The sequence below is a fragment of the Camelus ferus genome, chromosome 27 (assembly GCF_009834535.1).
Source record: "Camelus ferus isolate YT-003-E chromosome 27, BCGSAC_Cfer_1.0, whole genome shotgun sequence".
Taxonomy (NCBI): Eukaryota; Metazoa; Chordata; class Mammalia; order Artiodactyla; family Camelidae; genus Camelus; species Camelus ferus.
The window spans coordinates 5,981,787-5,997,937 of record NC_045722.1 but is presented as its reverse complement, the minus strand read 5'-3'; the positions used below and the strand labels follow the sequence as shown (position 1 = coordinate 5,997,937).

Here is a 16,151-nt window from a genome sequence, read left to right as displayed (position 1 = left end):
TTTAGTAAAAGAAAACCAATACAGAAAAGAGACTGTGAGTATTACCAGTGAAAGCACAATGTTCATGGAATATAAGAAGTGTGAAAAGGGGGTATCACTGGATAGTGTGAAAACAGGACCACAAAAGAAATCAGTTTTAATTAAAACTAATACGTCACTATTTCTCTAATGTGCTAAAAAAAAATTAAATTTTGGCATGTGTTTAAACTAACACCAGTTCCTTTTGACCTTTAAAAATCACATACTTTTATCATTTGGATTCTAAGATGATGAAAGAGAAAATAAAATCAAACATACAGCAGTTCTTTTTGTGAAGCCTCAAAAAACACAAGAAAAATTTCCTGGTCAAATTACAATAAAAACACTAAACATTAAACCTTTCTTGCCAGGCAGCTACCTATTATGTTTAACAGGCTTAAAACAAAATGTGTCAAGAGATCAAGAGTAAGTTATCTGATATGTCGAGTGCATAAGGTCAAAGGTCCAATTTTATTAGGTCAGGGGTGGTATAAATAAAATCTTATACGTCAAAGAAGAAGGGTCACAGATAAGGTGTATATAATATAAAGACATCACAGATGACAAGTAATAACTTTAAGTAGAACAAGTATGTTTACTATAGATACCTTCACTGATTAAAAATGAAACGTCTGTATGAGTAAATATAAAATAGCCTTTCTACATCACACAACTCATACGCTATACTGCACACTTATTTTCAAGAAGGTGCTATAACCATGAATAACTACATGAATTAAGTGAGAACTTAAAGAAAATTTAATACTTTTAAACTGAAACAGTACACAAAATGAATACATCAATCAAACCTCAAACCACGACAGCTAAACATCAAACTATGCTTTGATAGCTACAAAAATTAAATATTACACATTTTTCTTCCAAAGTGCATGAAGTAAATATTCTCTCCTCTGCTTTTCTCATTCAGATAAAAACATAAAATTTAGATTTCAGTTTACAGAATAGCAGTGCTCCACAAAATTTTAAATAATTTTTCATAAATTAAATAATATATTTGTTTCTTAAGAGATCTTTGTTAAAATAATTTTTAAAAGTAGAAGAATTTCCTTTATAATGGGGATAATTAAATTCTAATTACGAAGCAATTTAGGATTCTTTTCAAAGTAGAGCATACATACACATGGCTATAGTTCTAAACAGCAAGTTGAGAATGGGGATAATCACAGGAATGATTCAAGTAAAAAAATAAAAATTCCATACTACTGTCTCTTAAAATACTCATACAATTTGAGCAAAAGACAAAAAATTACTTCAGGTAAAAAGATGATTAGTTTCACTTTTTCTTTCACTTTTATCAATGGTACCTAAAGCTATTCTGTATAACCTTTCAGTTCAACTTTACTCAATGAGGTTTTATTAACTACCTTACTAGGTGTCAAGCATTATGTCAAACAATGGATATACAGCAATTAAATAACTGAAGACTTCCAACTCCAGCCACAGTGAAATGGCTTACACCGGACTAATCTTCCAACTCCAAAATTTGCACAAAATATACAGAACATCTGCTTGAAGGCATTAAAGAACAGCCAACACAACCAGAACTAGAGAGACCATGATCCCTAAAAGGAGGGAAGCACATGAGGTGAGCTCCACATTCACTGTGGATTTTTCCCTAAGGAATTATGCTGATTTTGGGCATGGGAGAAGAGTGCAAGCTGAAAGTGGCAGTCTTACTGAGCTGAAGAGATAGAATTTAGTTTAGAGTTGTCAAAGCACCTGTAACTTGAGGGGCAAAAATTCTAAAACGGACAAAATCACAAAGAAGTAAGCCAAATGAACTATGTGCAATTTCCCCTGAAGCACTGGTCAGATCCAGAAACTTAGGAGATAATGGCAGCTTTGTTCCTCCTACCTAGGTAAGTTATTAAGAACCAACCACAGAATTACCTGATAGCATCCAATCCAGAGCAAAGTCCTGTGTCCCTGAACATCCCCTGCCAAAATCACCTAGCAAAGGCCCAAATCTCGTAAGTCCTTTCTAACACCTTATTGAGAAAACCCCATAACTCCCCATAGTGTGCATTTTCCCTTCTTTTAATAAATTAATAAATCTCATCTTATTCAAGTGTAGTTGTGCCCCGATGGTCTCTGCCTGGAGAGCACTGACAAAAAGTTAAGAAAAACAACGAACTATAGCTTCACATAAACATTAGGGATCAATCTCACAGACTTAAGGATTAGTGAAAGAAGCCAGACACGGAAAGTACATACCGTATGATGTCATTCGTATGAAGTTCAAGAGCAGGCATGACTAACTGACAGTGCCTAGTAGTCAGACTAGTTATGTTTTGGGGGCATGACTAAAACAGAGCATAAGGGAGCCATCTGGGGTACAAGAAATGATCTATATCCTGATATGAGTGGAACATATGTAAAAATTCATCAAGCTATATACATTTGTGTATTCTATTAATGTATGCTATACTTCAAAAAAAAAGTTAAAAGTACATGTGCACCTACACACAAGTACTGCCCTCAAAGAACCACAGTAACCTTTCCTGGACATCTTAAGAGATGCTTGACAAACGTGAATTTCTCATCTTTGTGTACCTTTAGAAATTTGCCATTACAGACAGAACCAACAAATTCATAGATTAGTAATGTCAACCATATCTCAATGACAGCTGAAAGAAAAATATTTATAAAAATATTTATACAAATCTAAATTTCATGTAAACAGTAATTATAGGTAGATAAATAACACATTTCCAAAAACTTCAATGTACTGTACTGATACAAAATTACTAATTTAAATGATTTTTATTTTAACTGTTTCCCAGGAAACGTACAGGATCACTAAGTAATTCTTGAATTACTAAAATATAAAAATATTACAAACTTTCTTTGCACTGAAATTATATAAATAACAGTATTGAATACTTATTTCTGTTTCTTATTAAATATATATTCTAAAATAATGACATTTGTACACTATATTGTAGTAGTTACTAATTAAATATAGTTTTAAATAATCACGGAAATACATATGAACACGGATTTCTTCATAACAAAAGAGAATACAGTAGATACTCAGTAAACACATGTAGATGACCAGAAGTAAAGCTTACCACTTCTTCATCTGACAGCTCACGCCCTTGGATGCTGCTATTCTCTCTCACAGCTTGCTGGTGTTTTCTTCCTTTAATGTGGCTAAAAAGATACACCTCTGACGAGATCTAAAAGCATAAAGCCAAACAATGTAATGAGTATACAATTATATCTAATTTTAAATATTACACATTCTATCCAGTATACTATACGCAAATTGCACTCTAGCCTTAACATAGTAGGCTTAAAAATATTTTCTTTAGAATGCAATTCTGAGAATCCTCTAGAAGATCCATGGTCAAAAAAACTGGCATGCCATCATAGTCAACCTTAACAGGGTACCATTTCTTCTAAGAATCAAGGTTTAAGTTTCAGCACTGAAAATGTTCCTTTTCTTTTCTGCTCCTAATACCCCAATATATTGAGTTGGGCTATAATAGAGCAGGTATACATCCATTTTAGCAGCAACTGCATGCTCTGGCCCTCTGCACTGCTACTCCTAAATGCTAATTCTATTTTTGTACTACCTACTTGGCAAAAAAATCGTGAAAGAAATTCACAGTACTCAGCAGATACCTTAGCATGACTTTTAAGAGACTGCGAGAATATATTTCCATAGCTTAATAAATTTTAATAATAAATTATAATGTATCATCAGAATATTGATACTGACAACCTACCAGGACACTGCAGAGAGAACACTGCTTCTTTCTTTCATAAGGGGTCAATTTGGGGGCATAATCAGTATTTGCATGTCGTCCACTGCTTAACTCAGCAGCTTTTTCTTTTCTTTGTTCAATCTGTTCCATGTGCCTTCGAATGCTTTCATCATGCTGTAAATGAAGTCAAAGTGTGAGAATACAGAAACGTATTCAAGTTATACTGACAACTTGAAAAAGTAATATTTCCATTAAACTTTCTAACATAATAGAATATTTTAATTCAATGTTAACTTGGACACTGAGGACAAGAACTGACATAAAGCCTTCTAATATCTCCTGCATACAGAGTAATATTTCCTAAAGTGTGCTCCACGGAATTACACTATGGGATATTATTAAGTATTTTGTGGAAGAGGTTCTGTGGTCAAATAAATTTAGAAAATAGTTAACATTAAACAAATTTTTAACAGAGACATTTACAGAGACTCTTGCCTGTCACTGTACACTATGACTCAATAAACCGAGCTTACACTAAGCAACATTTTACACATTTATTTGACCACAACATATTTTTGAAAAGTACTTCCTGGACTATGGGATATTGTGACCAATAGATAAAGACCAAGTTTATTCTCATAGCAGACAAGACTCCTCATGACACAGACCTCTACCCACATCAACTCCAGTGACTTCCCAGAAAACAAAAAAATAAACCAACCAAAATAAGCCACTATTTTAGACTTCTTGACTTTGTGCTTATACCATTTCATATAGCTAGATGCCATTCCACCCATCTACCTATTCAATTCATTTTTCTTTCAAGATTCAGCTCAGATATTATTCTAGAAAATTACTTCCCTGATTCCTGAAACTCTTCCTGTTAAACTTAGTACCCTCCTCTGTACCTCCATAGCACTCCACGTATACCTCTCTCCATATGGAAATTATCTCCTTAACATCTGAATCTCACACTAGATTATGAATTTCTTGAAACTTAGAACCATGTCTTACTCATCTCTGTATCCCCATGCCTACCACAAAGCTCAATAAATATTTGGTGCATTAAATTTAAATAAATGATAAAGTTCCAGGACTATACAAGTAGTAAAATACGGTCCCTCTATCCTATGGAACTTAGTCTCTATGAAAAGCCCACGTGTAAATAACTGTGAAACCGTGCAAAATATTTACACTGCTAGAAACTAAAGCACTAAAGGTAAAGAGTTTCGAGAAAATATCAGTTTATCCTAATCTCACAAGCAACAATTATGTAATTCATAAGCACTGGAATAATCATCTTTTCGTTTATTCTAAAGAATTAAAAGTCCATGAACATCAGAAGCCTAATAGTAATATCTTCAAGTTACTAAAAAATTGCTTAGTAAAATCAAGAAATGCTAAAATTCCTTCACATTTTTCTTCTCAATTGCTTTATCTTATTACAATAAGTTTAGTTTTCAGATAGTTGAGTTAGAAATGATCATAGCAAAACCATATGTCTTATTATCTAAAGATTACAAATACAAATTAATTCAATTTTTATATAATTAAATAGATAAAATTTAATTTACAGCTAAATTAAAATACCTCTAAAATTTCAAATTAAAATATACAAAATCCCTACCTTGAGCTGAATTTTCTTCTGCAGCTCTTCCATAGCCTCTTGCTGAGCAGCTGTGAGTGCTGCCAGTCGTTCTTCCCTATCTCTGTAAGAAGGCAGGAAAAATTATAAACTCAACTGCTTGGAGTATCAAATTTTATGAGGTTAAAAAAATACAATTAGGACACATAGGCTTAAATATTCTAAAACATTTTTAAAATTATTTCTTCTGAGTGCCAATTAAGTCTCAGATATACTACTGGTCATTAAACATTTGGGAAGCAACAGACATTATTAGTTAAAAAAAATAAAAATAGGTTTCCAGACCCAGGAATGGGTTTAAATACTGGCTCTGGGACTGTCATTTAAATAGAACATGTTGAAAACACATTTATCTCTTTTCCCTTCCAAAATACTATAAAACAACATGAAAGTAATAGAAAAGGCAAAAATGCATAAAGACAGAGAATGGGAGAGGAAATTATCACAAACAAATTATGAGAAATACAAAGAAGTACGATATGCTTAGGAAAAAAGGAGTCAAATGAAAACTGTCTCTGAATGAGGTCCTATGTTGGATTTAGTAGACAAGGACTACAAAACAGCTATTATAAATATATTAAAAGAACTAAAAGAAAGTATGCCAAAATAAGGGAAAATACCAAGACAATGATTCAACAAACAGGGAATCTCAACAGAAAAAGAGAAAGTTTTTAAAAAACTTTCCAACAAAAGGAACTAGGAATCTTTAAACAAATGATTGATTCTAGGTATGGAGCAGGGAAAATATAAGATGAATCTGAAGCACCCTGCAGTGTCAGAAAGTAAGGAAATACTCAAAAACACAAAATGATAAAGTTTGTCAAAGGGAAATGGGGGTCAAATGAAAAAGGACCCAATGCCCAAAGTTGAAACAATCTGAGCAACAAAATAAATAACGTAATACTGGTTTATAACCCAAAGTATAAAACAAATATAAATGAGTCCACATTGACATAAAAAAAGGAATTTAATAAACATAAATGAGAGAGAACAAATATCCTGTACAGAGAATTGCAAATAATTTATGTAGAATTCTTCTCTCAAGGAGGTGGCAAATAACTTCCCATCGCTTCAGTGTTGGCTATGCTCAGTGTCTTGCTTCTAAGGACAGCATAGGGAAAATTTTAAACTGTACAGTGGAGAAATCTGAAAAAAAAAAAAACTACCTAAGCCAGGTGATCAAGGTTAACAAAAATCAGTGATAAGTCACTCAATCTAACCATGAGGAAAAATATCAGACAAATTCTAAGTGAAGAGAAGTCTACAAAATACCTGACCACTACTCAGAACTGTCAAGGTCATCAAAACCATGGGAAGTCTGAAAAACTGTCACAACTCAGAAGAGCCTAAAGGGAACTGACAAGTAAATATCTGAAGAAAGAATCTCAAAATAATTATACTGAGTTAAAAAAAAGTAAAAGACAAAAGAGAAAGTAAATCAGTTACTGCCAGGGGATGAGGATAAAGGAATGCAGAGATGAATTATCAAGCAGCACAAGATTAGGGGGTGACAGATATGTTCATTAGCTTGATGGTGCTGATGGTGTCACAGAGACTACATATATGAAAACTCATGAACTTGCACACCTGAATAACTGCAATCTTTTGTATGTCAAATATACTACAACAAAATCGTGAAAAAAACTTTAAAGACTGTCAATTCCAATTTTAGACAGGGATACAGACATCTAGAATACTCAAAATGCTACTGAAAATGTAAGCGGGTACAATTAACTTGCTAAACAGTTTGGCAGGTCTTCAAAAACTGAACATTTGCATATTCTAGGGACCAGCAATTCAATTTCTAGGCACAAACCCTATAACTAGGCTACAGAGCTAAATGTGTTGATAATGATGACTGTGGAGGTGGAAAGAGGGGCAGTGACTTGGAAGGTACATGAGGCTTTTGAGGTTGTGGGTAATGTTCTATATCTTGACCAGGTTAGTGGTTACATGAGTATGGTGATAATTCACCAGCCTGCAGGCGTATTCATTTGTGCATTATTCTGTTTATGCTATAGTTTGTAAAAATGTTTATCAATTTTAAAAATATATGGTTATCTCACTCCCCAGGTTAAAACTCTTAAGAATTAATTAACCAAATCCAGTGATGATTCATATATTTCAGTAATACATCAAAATCAAGCTAGGTTCATCCCAAGAATTCAAGCTTGACCAAATATTAGAAAATCAATTAATTATCATATTAACAGATCAGATTAAAGGAGAAATTTTATATGATCTATTCTATATAAGTAGAAAAAGCCTTTGATAAAACTCAACTCTAATTTATGACTTTAAAAAATTTACAGCCTAAGAATAAAAGGCAGCTTCTTTAACCTAACAAAAAACATGTATAAAACCTAAATATACTACATGGTCAATTGCTGAAAGTATTCCTAATAAGGTATCCTAAAGAAATAAAAGGAATATAGACTAGAGAAAAAAACACAAACTATTGTTATTGGTAGATGATATGGTTACTTATGCAGAAAATCCTAAAGAATCTACAGATTAAATATTGGAATTTTTAGTAGAGTTTATCAAGGTTGCTTGAAACAAAATCAATGGTATTTCTAAAGACTAGCAACAAACAGATTAAAAGAAACTTTTAAAGAGATTCTATTTACAATAGCATAACAAATATAAAATAATAACTAAAAATAAGTTTCATAAAATGTGTCAAAATAAAATAATTAGAAACAAAATTAACTAAGGAGGCAAAAGTCTTGTAAACTGAAAACTACAAATCTTTGCTGAAAAAAGCTGAACAAGACACACAAAAAAAGAAAAAATATCCAGTGTTCATGAATAGGAAGACTTGGTATTGTTAAGATGTCAATACCACCTAAAGCCACAGATTCAATACAATCTCCATTAAAGTCCCAATGATTTTTTTTTTGTTGCTGAAATGGAAAAAAAAAAATCTACCCTGAAATTCACATAGAATATTAAGAGACCCCGAATAGCCAAAATAATCCTGAAAATGAATAAAGCTGGAAGACTCCTGATTTCAAAATTTACTACAAACTTATAGTAATCAAAACACTGTGGTGCTAGTATAAAGACATACATGTAGAACAACAGAATAGAATAGAGAGCCAAGAGATAAACCCTCATACATATGGTCAAATAACTCTTGACAAGGGTGCCGAGACCATCGAATGGGGAAAAAACAGTCTTTTCAACAAATGGAACTAGGACAATGGGATATTTACACACAAAAGAATGAAGCGGACCTTTACCTTATAAAATACACAAAAATTAACTCAAAATGGATCCAAGACCTAAACCTAAAACCTAAAACTAAAACTCTTAGAAGAAAACATAAGGAGAAGCTTTTATAACATTGGATTTGGCAATAATTTCTTGGCTATGACACAAAAAGAACAGGCAACAAAAGAAAAAAATAGACTGTTGGACTACATCAAAACTACAAACTTCTGTTTACTATCCAGAGAGTCAAAAGGCAATCCACAGACTGGGAGTAAATATTTGCAAATCAAGTATCTGTAAGAGTCATATTTAAAATACATAAAGAAACTCCTACACCTAAAAATAAGAAAAAAAATCCGATTAAAAAATGAGCAAAGGATTTGTGCAGACATTTCTCCAAAGAAGATACACAAATGGCCAACAGCACAAGAAAAGATGCTCAATATCACTAATCATTAAAGAAATACAAATCAAAACCATAGTAAGATGGTACTTCATACCCATTACGATGGCTATTACATATTAAATTAAAAAAACAAGCACTGTTGAGAATGTGGAAAACTGGAACTTGTGTGCTGCTAGTGGGAATCTAAAATTGAGCAGTGTCTATGGAAAAAAGTATGGCATCTCTCAAAAGATTAAAAATAAATTTACCATGTGATCTAGCAACTCTACTTCTGGCTATCTATATACCCAAAAGAATTAGAAGCAGGGACTTAAGTAGGTATTTGTACATGTGTGTTTCCAAAAGCAGCATTATTTACAATAGCCAAAAGGTGGAAGCAATCCACATGTCCATCAACAGATGAATAAACAAAATATACTACATACATATGATGAAATACTATTCAGTCCTGAAAAGGAAGGAGATTGCAACATATGCTACAACATGGATGACCCTTAAAGACACTATGTTAAGTGAAACAAGCCAGTCACAAAAGGCAAATAGTGCATGATTCCACTTAAATGAGGTATCAAGAGTAATCAAATTCATAGACAGAATGGTGGTTGCCAGAGGGGGAGAGAAGGGAATGTGGAGTTATTAATGGATATAGGGTTTCAGTTTTACAAGATAAAAAGAGTTCTGGATTTGGATAGTGTTAATGGTGGTACGACAAAGTTAATGGACTTCAGGTTAAAATCGTAACTTTTATGTTATGTGTATTTTACCACAATAAAAAGAAATATACAAAAGCTGTTTACAGAAAAAAGTTACAAACCTTACATAAAGACATTTTTAAAGAACTAAATAAGTAGAAACAACATTTAGTCATATGTTCACAAAATGGAAGACTCAATTTCAAAAATATCAATCTCCCTACAGTATAGAATCAATGCAATGCCAAGCAAAATTTTGACGGTTTCTTTTTTATATAAAATTGAACAAGCTGATCCTAAAACTAACAGAGAAATGCAAAAGGGCCAAGAAAGTCCTAATGAAAAATAAAGTGAGGCATAGTAACAGACACCAAGAATTACTGTAAAACTTTGGTAAATAAGGCACAAGATAGAAAAAGAGACCATTGGGCCAGAAGATAGAGCCTATAAACAGATCCACACATACATGGAAACTTGATTTATATTAGAAAGCTTTGTAAATTGGTAGGGGAAAAAACATTTTTCAATAAAGTGTATTAGAACAATAGGGTAAGCACATGGGGAAAAAATGAAACTGGATTCCTACCTCCAATCATATAATAAAATCAACTCAAGGTAGATAAAGACTTTACTACTAAAGAAAAACTATAACATTTTGAAGAATATCTTATGAGACAAGATATAAAAAGATTTCATACATAAGCTCAAAAAGCACAAATCACAGAGTTTATTCAATTTTACTACACTGCAAGAGTTATGTTAGTGAAAACAGGTCACAAAGAGAGTGAAGCCATAACCTACAAAAACATCTGCAATATATTTATCTGATAAAGGATTAGTATTTAGTAAAAAATAATTCTTAAACATAAAAAAGACCCCAATAGAGAAATGAACAACAGCAACAGAAACTTGAATAGGCACTTTACATGAAAAACGCCTGAGTAGCTGGTGAGTACGTGGAAGTTGCTTAGCCTTATTATTAATCTTGGACAAGTAGAAAAGCAAAGTAAAACTACAAAGAGCTATCTTTTCACATCCACCAAATTTGCCACAGTTAAGAGGTCAGAAAACATCACATGCCAGCAAGGAGTACATCAACCAAAAGGGACTTAAGGTTGACCAATTAAATGCTTTTTCCTGAGTCTCTGAATCTTAAACAAGTGATTTTAAATGTAGGGATGGGTGAGCGTCACTTAACATAATCAAAGTGCAACATGCTGACCAGACTGTTTCCATCAAAATACCACTGCTGGGGCTTTTGGGACCTAGCCTTTGATTGCCTGACTACGCCCAAGCCTGGTCTTCTAACCTCCTGTCACTTTTGATCCCAACATTTTCCTAAAAATTCATTTGTTTAAGCTAGCCAGAATCAAATTCTATTTCTTGCAACCAAAAATATCTTGAAATATCAAGTTTCCCACCCAAGAGAAATGTTCAAAAGGTTTCCATTTTGAGTACAATGTCTTAATTCCTGGAAATAAAAATTCAGTACAACATTTCTGTGTATGTGACTATTTAAAAAAAAAAAGTCTACTTTGTAGCAAAGATTTGATTTGAACATGCACTCACTGCAAAATGTTCGTCAGGATCAAACTCAAGGTAGCAAGCGAAGTACCTGGCTCTTTCCCGGGCTGCATCTTCACGGGCTTTTTCCTTTTCTTGCCTCTGTTGTTCAATTCGGGCTTCTTGTTCTTTCCTCTTCATTAACAGTTCTTCTACACGGGCCTGCCGTTCTGCTTCTAGAGCTCTCTTACGTTCCTAATGTCAAAAACATTTTAAAAGCTGTTAGAATTATGTGTAAGATGAATATGACTAAAGGTGACACAGCTTTGACATAAACTTATGTACTCAAGCCAAGTAGATCCCTGGTCTGTCATTAGGTATGCTTCTCAGTTCAAACAAAAATCAAGTATTAACAACATCTGGTTTTCACATGTCATTTATCAGTGTTACAAATAATTGTAAGAAGATATGCTACTTTAAGCAGACATTATGTAATTTGTATTCTGTGAGAACCTGATATATATTTTGCGGTTAATCACTTCTGAAGCCTTGTGTTTAGAAATGGGTGTAGAAATAAAAGAACATGATGAAGAATGTGTAATTAACAGATTTTACTTCTGAAGTAAGCTTTCATACAGGAATTAAGTGAAGTAAAGCATGTGGCAAGGAGACAGAGGCACTATAATACAGCATAATGTGTAAGAGAGCGGACACTGCATTAGATCCCCGATCGTGTTGTTACAGAAACGACAGGCCAGCCAAGAAACAAGCACCACTCGGAGGGTTGGAGTACTTAGATGTATCACGCCAGCGGGCTCAGAGGGGCTTCTGCTCTGAAGCTCTGAGCACCTCCAAGACGTGCACATGAGGTTTTATAGGGTAAAGTAAAAGCTTGGGGTATTCGGCCAATAGGCATGGAACAGCTTTAGTAGCATCATTATCACAAAAGTGGAGGCAGGGAGGCAGCAAACCAACATTCCAAAGCCAGATATATCTCTTTGAAAATCCAGCTGGCTAGAAAAAAAAACATGAACAGCAAACCAACACTAATTAACTTAGATTTACAAGTCAGTCCAGCAGAACTCAGATCAGTATTCCGATACTTAGATTTGTGTGTTATCTTGTTAGCCCAGCCCAGCTTTTCTTTCAGGTTCTTAGACTTGTGAGTTATCTTGTTAGACCAGCCCAGCTTTTCCTTCACATTCTTAGACTTGTGAGTTATCTTGTTAGACCAGCCCAGCTTTTCCTTCACAGTGTATCCTGACCCCATTATTTACCGGCGAGGTGACCCTGGTCTAGTTATATTCTACATGAGCCTTGGTTTTTCCAGAAGACAAACAACAATATTATCTATTTCTTAGGGTATTGTCAAGATTGATACAAGAGATAATACATGAAAAGCGCTCATCAAGGAGTTTGGCATATAGTAAATTCTCAATAATTATGTACCATCACCATCATCATTAAGATAAAAAATACTTCATCAAAACATCATGATATACTTCCTATGTATGTTTTTGCCTATTAGGAGTACTTAGCTAATCTTTACCACATTACTAGCTGTATTGATACATTTCTTTTAATTCATCCCCATTGCCCAGGTAGTTAACACAACCTCTCCCTGGCCCCTCCTCTTTACCATAAATGAAAAATACTGATCTGGGTTCTAGCAACTGTTACTCACATAATCTTGGACAAATCACTTCACCTTAAAGAGACCAAATTTGTTGTGATACCTCAATTACTAATGTACTAATTACTAAAGTACTCAGTAAATGGGAACAGAAAAAAAATTCTAAAGTAGTTTCTGTTTAGAGAACACTGAGAAGAGACTCAATATTTCTAATACTTAGTAAGCTCATAATGGTAACTTCGTACCTACAACAAGCCCTAGCTACACCCTCAGGGGATGGTAACCTTTTTAAAGTAGTAAGACTCTGAATTCTTTATTTAAAGTTGGAACATTACTATTAGTGTATTCACAGAATGCTTGGCATTAGTGCCTTGCACATCTAGTAATAAATACACATGTAAATTTTTTTTAATTTTATATGTATTATATATTACTAACAAATTTTTCTAATATCCATATGTCGCAATTAAACTTATGTATGCAGGTTTTAAATTTTTCATTGAAAATTTAAATCCATAGGAAATTTCTACATTTTTAAAAAGAAAAATAATTTAAGTGGTCAAAATAATTTTTTTAGTGTTAGTACAGAAAATTCCTTTCCACTTTCAGAAAAGAATTGCTTCCCTATAAGCCTTAATAAAAGTTCCAAATTATGAAATAAGTCATCATTTTAAAACAGAAGATAATTATTATATTTCAAAAATCTTTAAATCTGCAAAATAAATGCAGAAAAAAATAACCAAAGATGTCTTTTCAAAAATATACAATATTACTCATGTATTTCCCCCCAAAATCCAGCTAAGAAGTCATCTCTCCCAGAGAACTTTCTCTGATTTTCTCCTCTCCGACAGAACTAACTATTCCCCGCTCTGTGATACCTCTGTAGCTTATTCAGGCTTCTATTACACTTTCACATCGTGTCGCATTATTTGCCATAAAGGCAAAGATCATGCCTTAGTTATCTCTGAATTATTAGTATCTAATGGTTGCTCAAAAGTAACACAAAATATTCAAAACATAATTATTTGTATAAAATGGTCCCACTGCAGAAACAGAAACAATAAAGCTGAAGGGATTGTTCAAGTAAAAAATTCAAATATTCTATTTCATTTACTCATTTAAAAGTATTAGTTAATGGGTAAGTAACTTTTAAATGATGTAAGTGAAATTTTCTGCTGCTCCTTCAAGAGGAAAAGCTGAAGTGTCTCTAATAGTAGCATTCTACATTTTCAAACCTAAGTTAGCTTGGCACTCATTAAAATAACACTCTGAACTCAAATCAAACAGAGACTGGGAGTTCAAAATTTGCAGATACTGACAGGCATATGCAGAATAGATAAACAAGATTATACTGTACAGCACAGGGAAATATACACAAGATCTTGTGGTAACTCACAGCGAAAAAAAATGTGACAATGAATACATGTATGTTCATGTATAACTGAAAAATTGTGCTCTACACTGGAATTTGGCACAACATTGTAAAACGACTATAACTCAATAAAAAAAAGTTAAAATAAAATAAAGACGGGTGAATATGGGGCAGTCAGCTAGTGCAAACAAACAGCAGACAGTAACCAACAAACTTAAAAAATGTATTGATATTTTAATCTCCTAAAATTACCAGTGACATGAAGAAGCATGAAATATGAATAACATCCCTAATTGTTAATAAAACAACAAGGCTCTCCATGGTCAGGTCCCAAACTCTAACGCAGTGCTCGCTCATATCTGCCTCTGCAGACAATGCCTACTTCTCACCATCTGCATGTCTCATTTTTCAAAACTTAGTTGAGTCATCATCTCCTCGAGGAAGCTTTTCCTGACTTTCTCATGTCTTTGCCACTCTTAATTTGAGTAAGGTGTTCTCTGTGCTTCCAAAAATAACTTTACTGTTACACTTATCCTAATACAGTTAAGACTTGTTTACATACATGTCTCTCCACTGAGAACAAGGATATATATCTTTTTCATGTCCTTGAGCAAAGCACAGAATATGGATTACAGTAGTAACTCAATAAATAATCATAGAATGAGTAAACAAATAAATATTAGTCATAATAAATAATGTCTGCATTTATATTTGAATACTACAAAATTTGTTCTCTCCAATAAAAATGTCAGGTCCAAGAGAGTCTTATCTTAGGGGCAAGGCATATCTAAAATAGTTTCTTCCGAGGAAGACCTAAAATAGTTTAAAAACATTCATGTGTTAACCTTTTTTCCCATCCTGAAAACAGTAGCTAACTCAGGGTAAGCTACAGAGGGTAAACTACCTGATGACACTGCTCCCTGCCATAAGCATAAAGTTTGCCCAGTTCTTTAAGGTTATATACACTAGTTCAAACACAATCCATTTTTAATGGAAGAAAGGAACTTATTCTTGCTCAACTCAATTAGAAAAGACTAGATAATAACCTGTCAAGAGCAATTTAGACCTTCATCTGTTTGATACTAGAGATTCAAACTGACGAAAACCCTGATAACCTTATGTGAATTAACACACAGTCCTGGCAATCAGACTTGATGTTTCAAAACTGTGCTATACTAAACCATGCACCCTTGGGAACAGAGACTAGCTTTTACTCCTTTTTGTATCCTGAACACCTAGCTCAGAGCCTAGGATATGGCAGGTGCTCAATAAATGCTTTCTGAATAAAGTTCTACCTGAACAGCTTCATCACGTGCTTGCTTCTCTTCCTGTCTTCGTTGACGCTCTTCCTGTAACTCATTAAGCCTCTGCTCATATTCCTTCAACTTTGATAAAACATCATGGCGTTTGTTCTGGGCTTCAAGGGTATTTATAAAGGCAATTTCATTTACCTTCAATAAAAAAACAAAGTGTGTTTCAAATCAGTTTAATTCTAAGGTACATCACAAAAATAAGAAACTTAACAATCTTTATATAATAATATAAATCAGTGATAAGGCACAGAACAAACCCTGAATGACTTACAGTCATTTTTTTCAATATTTATCTCCAAAATGGATAATAATCCAGTGTATATAACAAATACACAGGCCTTCATAAGAACTGACTTAGACTAAATAAAGGTCTGCCATTGAAATATTTTTAAGTCGAGACAAATTAAAAATTTTATAGAAATCACTTTATTATGTTCTACTTAATATCATTGTAATTTGCAATTATACAAATTATATTAAGATTTAAATAGGCATCTACAATATTTTAATGAGTTTGGGACGACAAACCTAAGTAAACAACAAATCATTTTTCTTCAACATACACTGAATGAGTGACAATTGGGTACAAGGGACTGAACTATACCTGCATCCTAAAGCTCAC

At 33.3% G+C, this 16,151-nt stretch overlaps 1 protein-coding gene across 4 annotated transcripts in view; it reads right to left on the bottom strand.

Annotated features, from left to right (window-relative positions):
* Positions 1-16,151, bottom strand: part of SCAPER (S-phase cyclin A associated protein in the ER) — a 258,505-nt gene that overhangs the window by 184,644 nt on the left and 57,710 nt on the right. For 3 of the 4 annotated variants that reach the window (XM_032469107.1, XM_032469110.1, XM_032469108.1), the window contains 5 exons: positions 15,512-15,667; positions 11,324-11,466; positions 5,377-5,458; positions 3,771-3,923; positions 3,111-3,218 (listed from right to left, as the gene is read on the bottom strand). In XM_032469107.1, coding sequence (XP_032324998.1) covers positions 3,111-3,218; positions 3,771-3,923; positions 5,377-5,458; positions 11,324-11,466; positions 15,512-15,667 — 642 coding nt within the window. The remainder of the gene's footprint in view (positions 1-3,110; positions 3,219-3,770; positions 3,924-5,376; positions 5,459-11,323; positions 11,467-15,511; positions 15,668-16,151) is intronic. The other variant, XM_032469109.1, reaches the window with a different exon arrangement.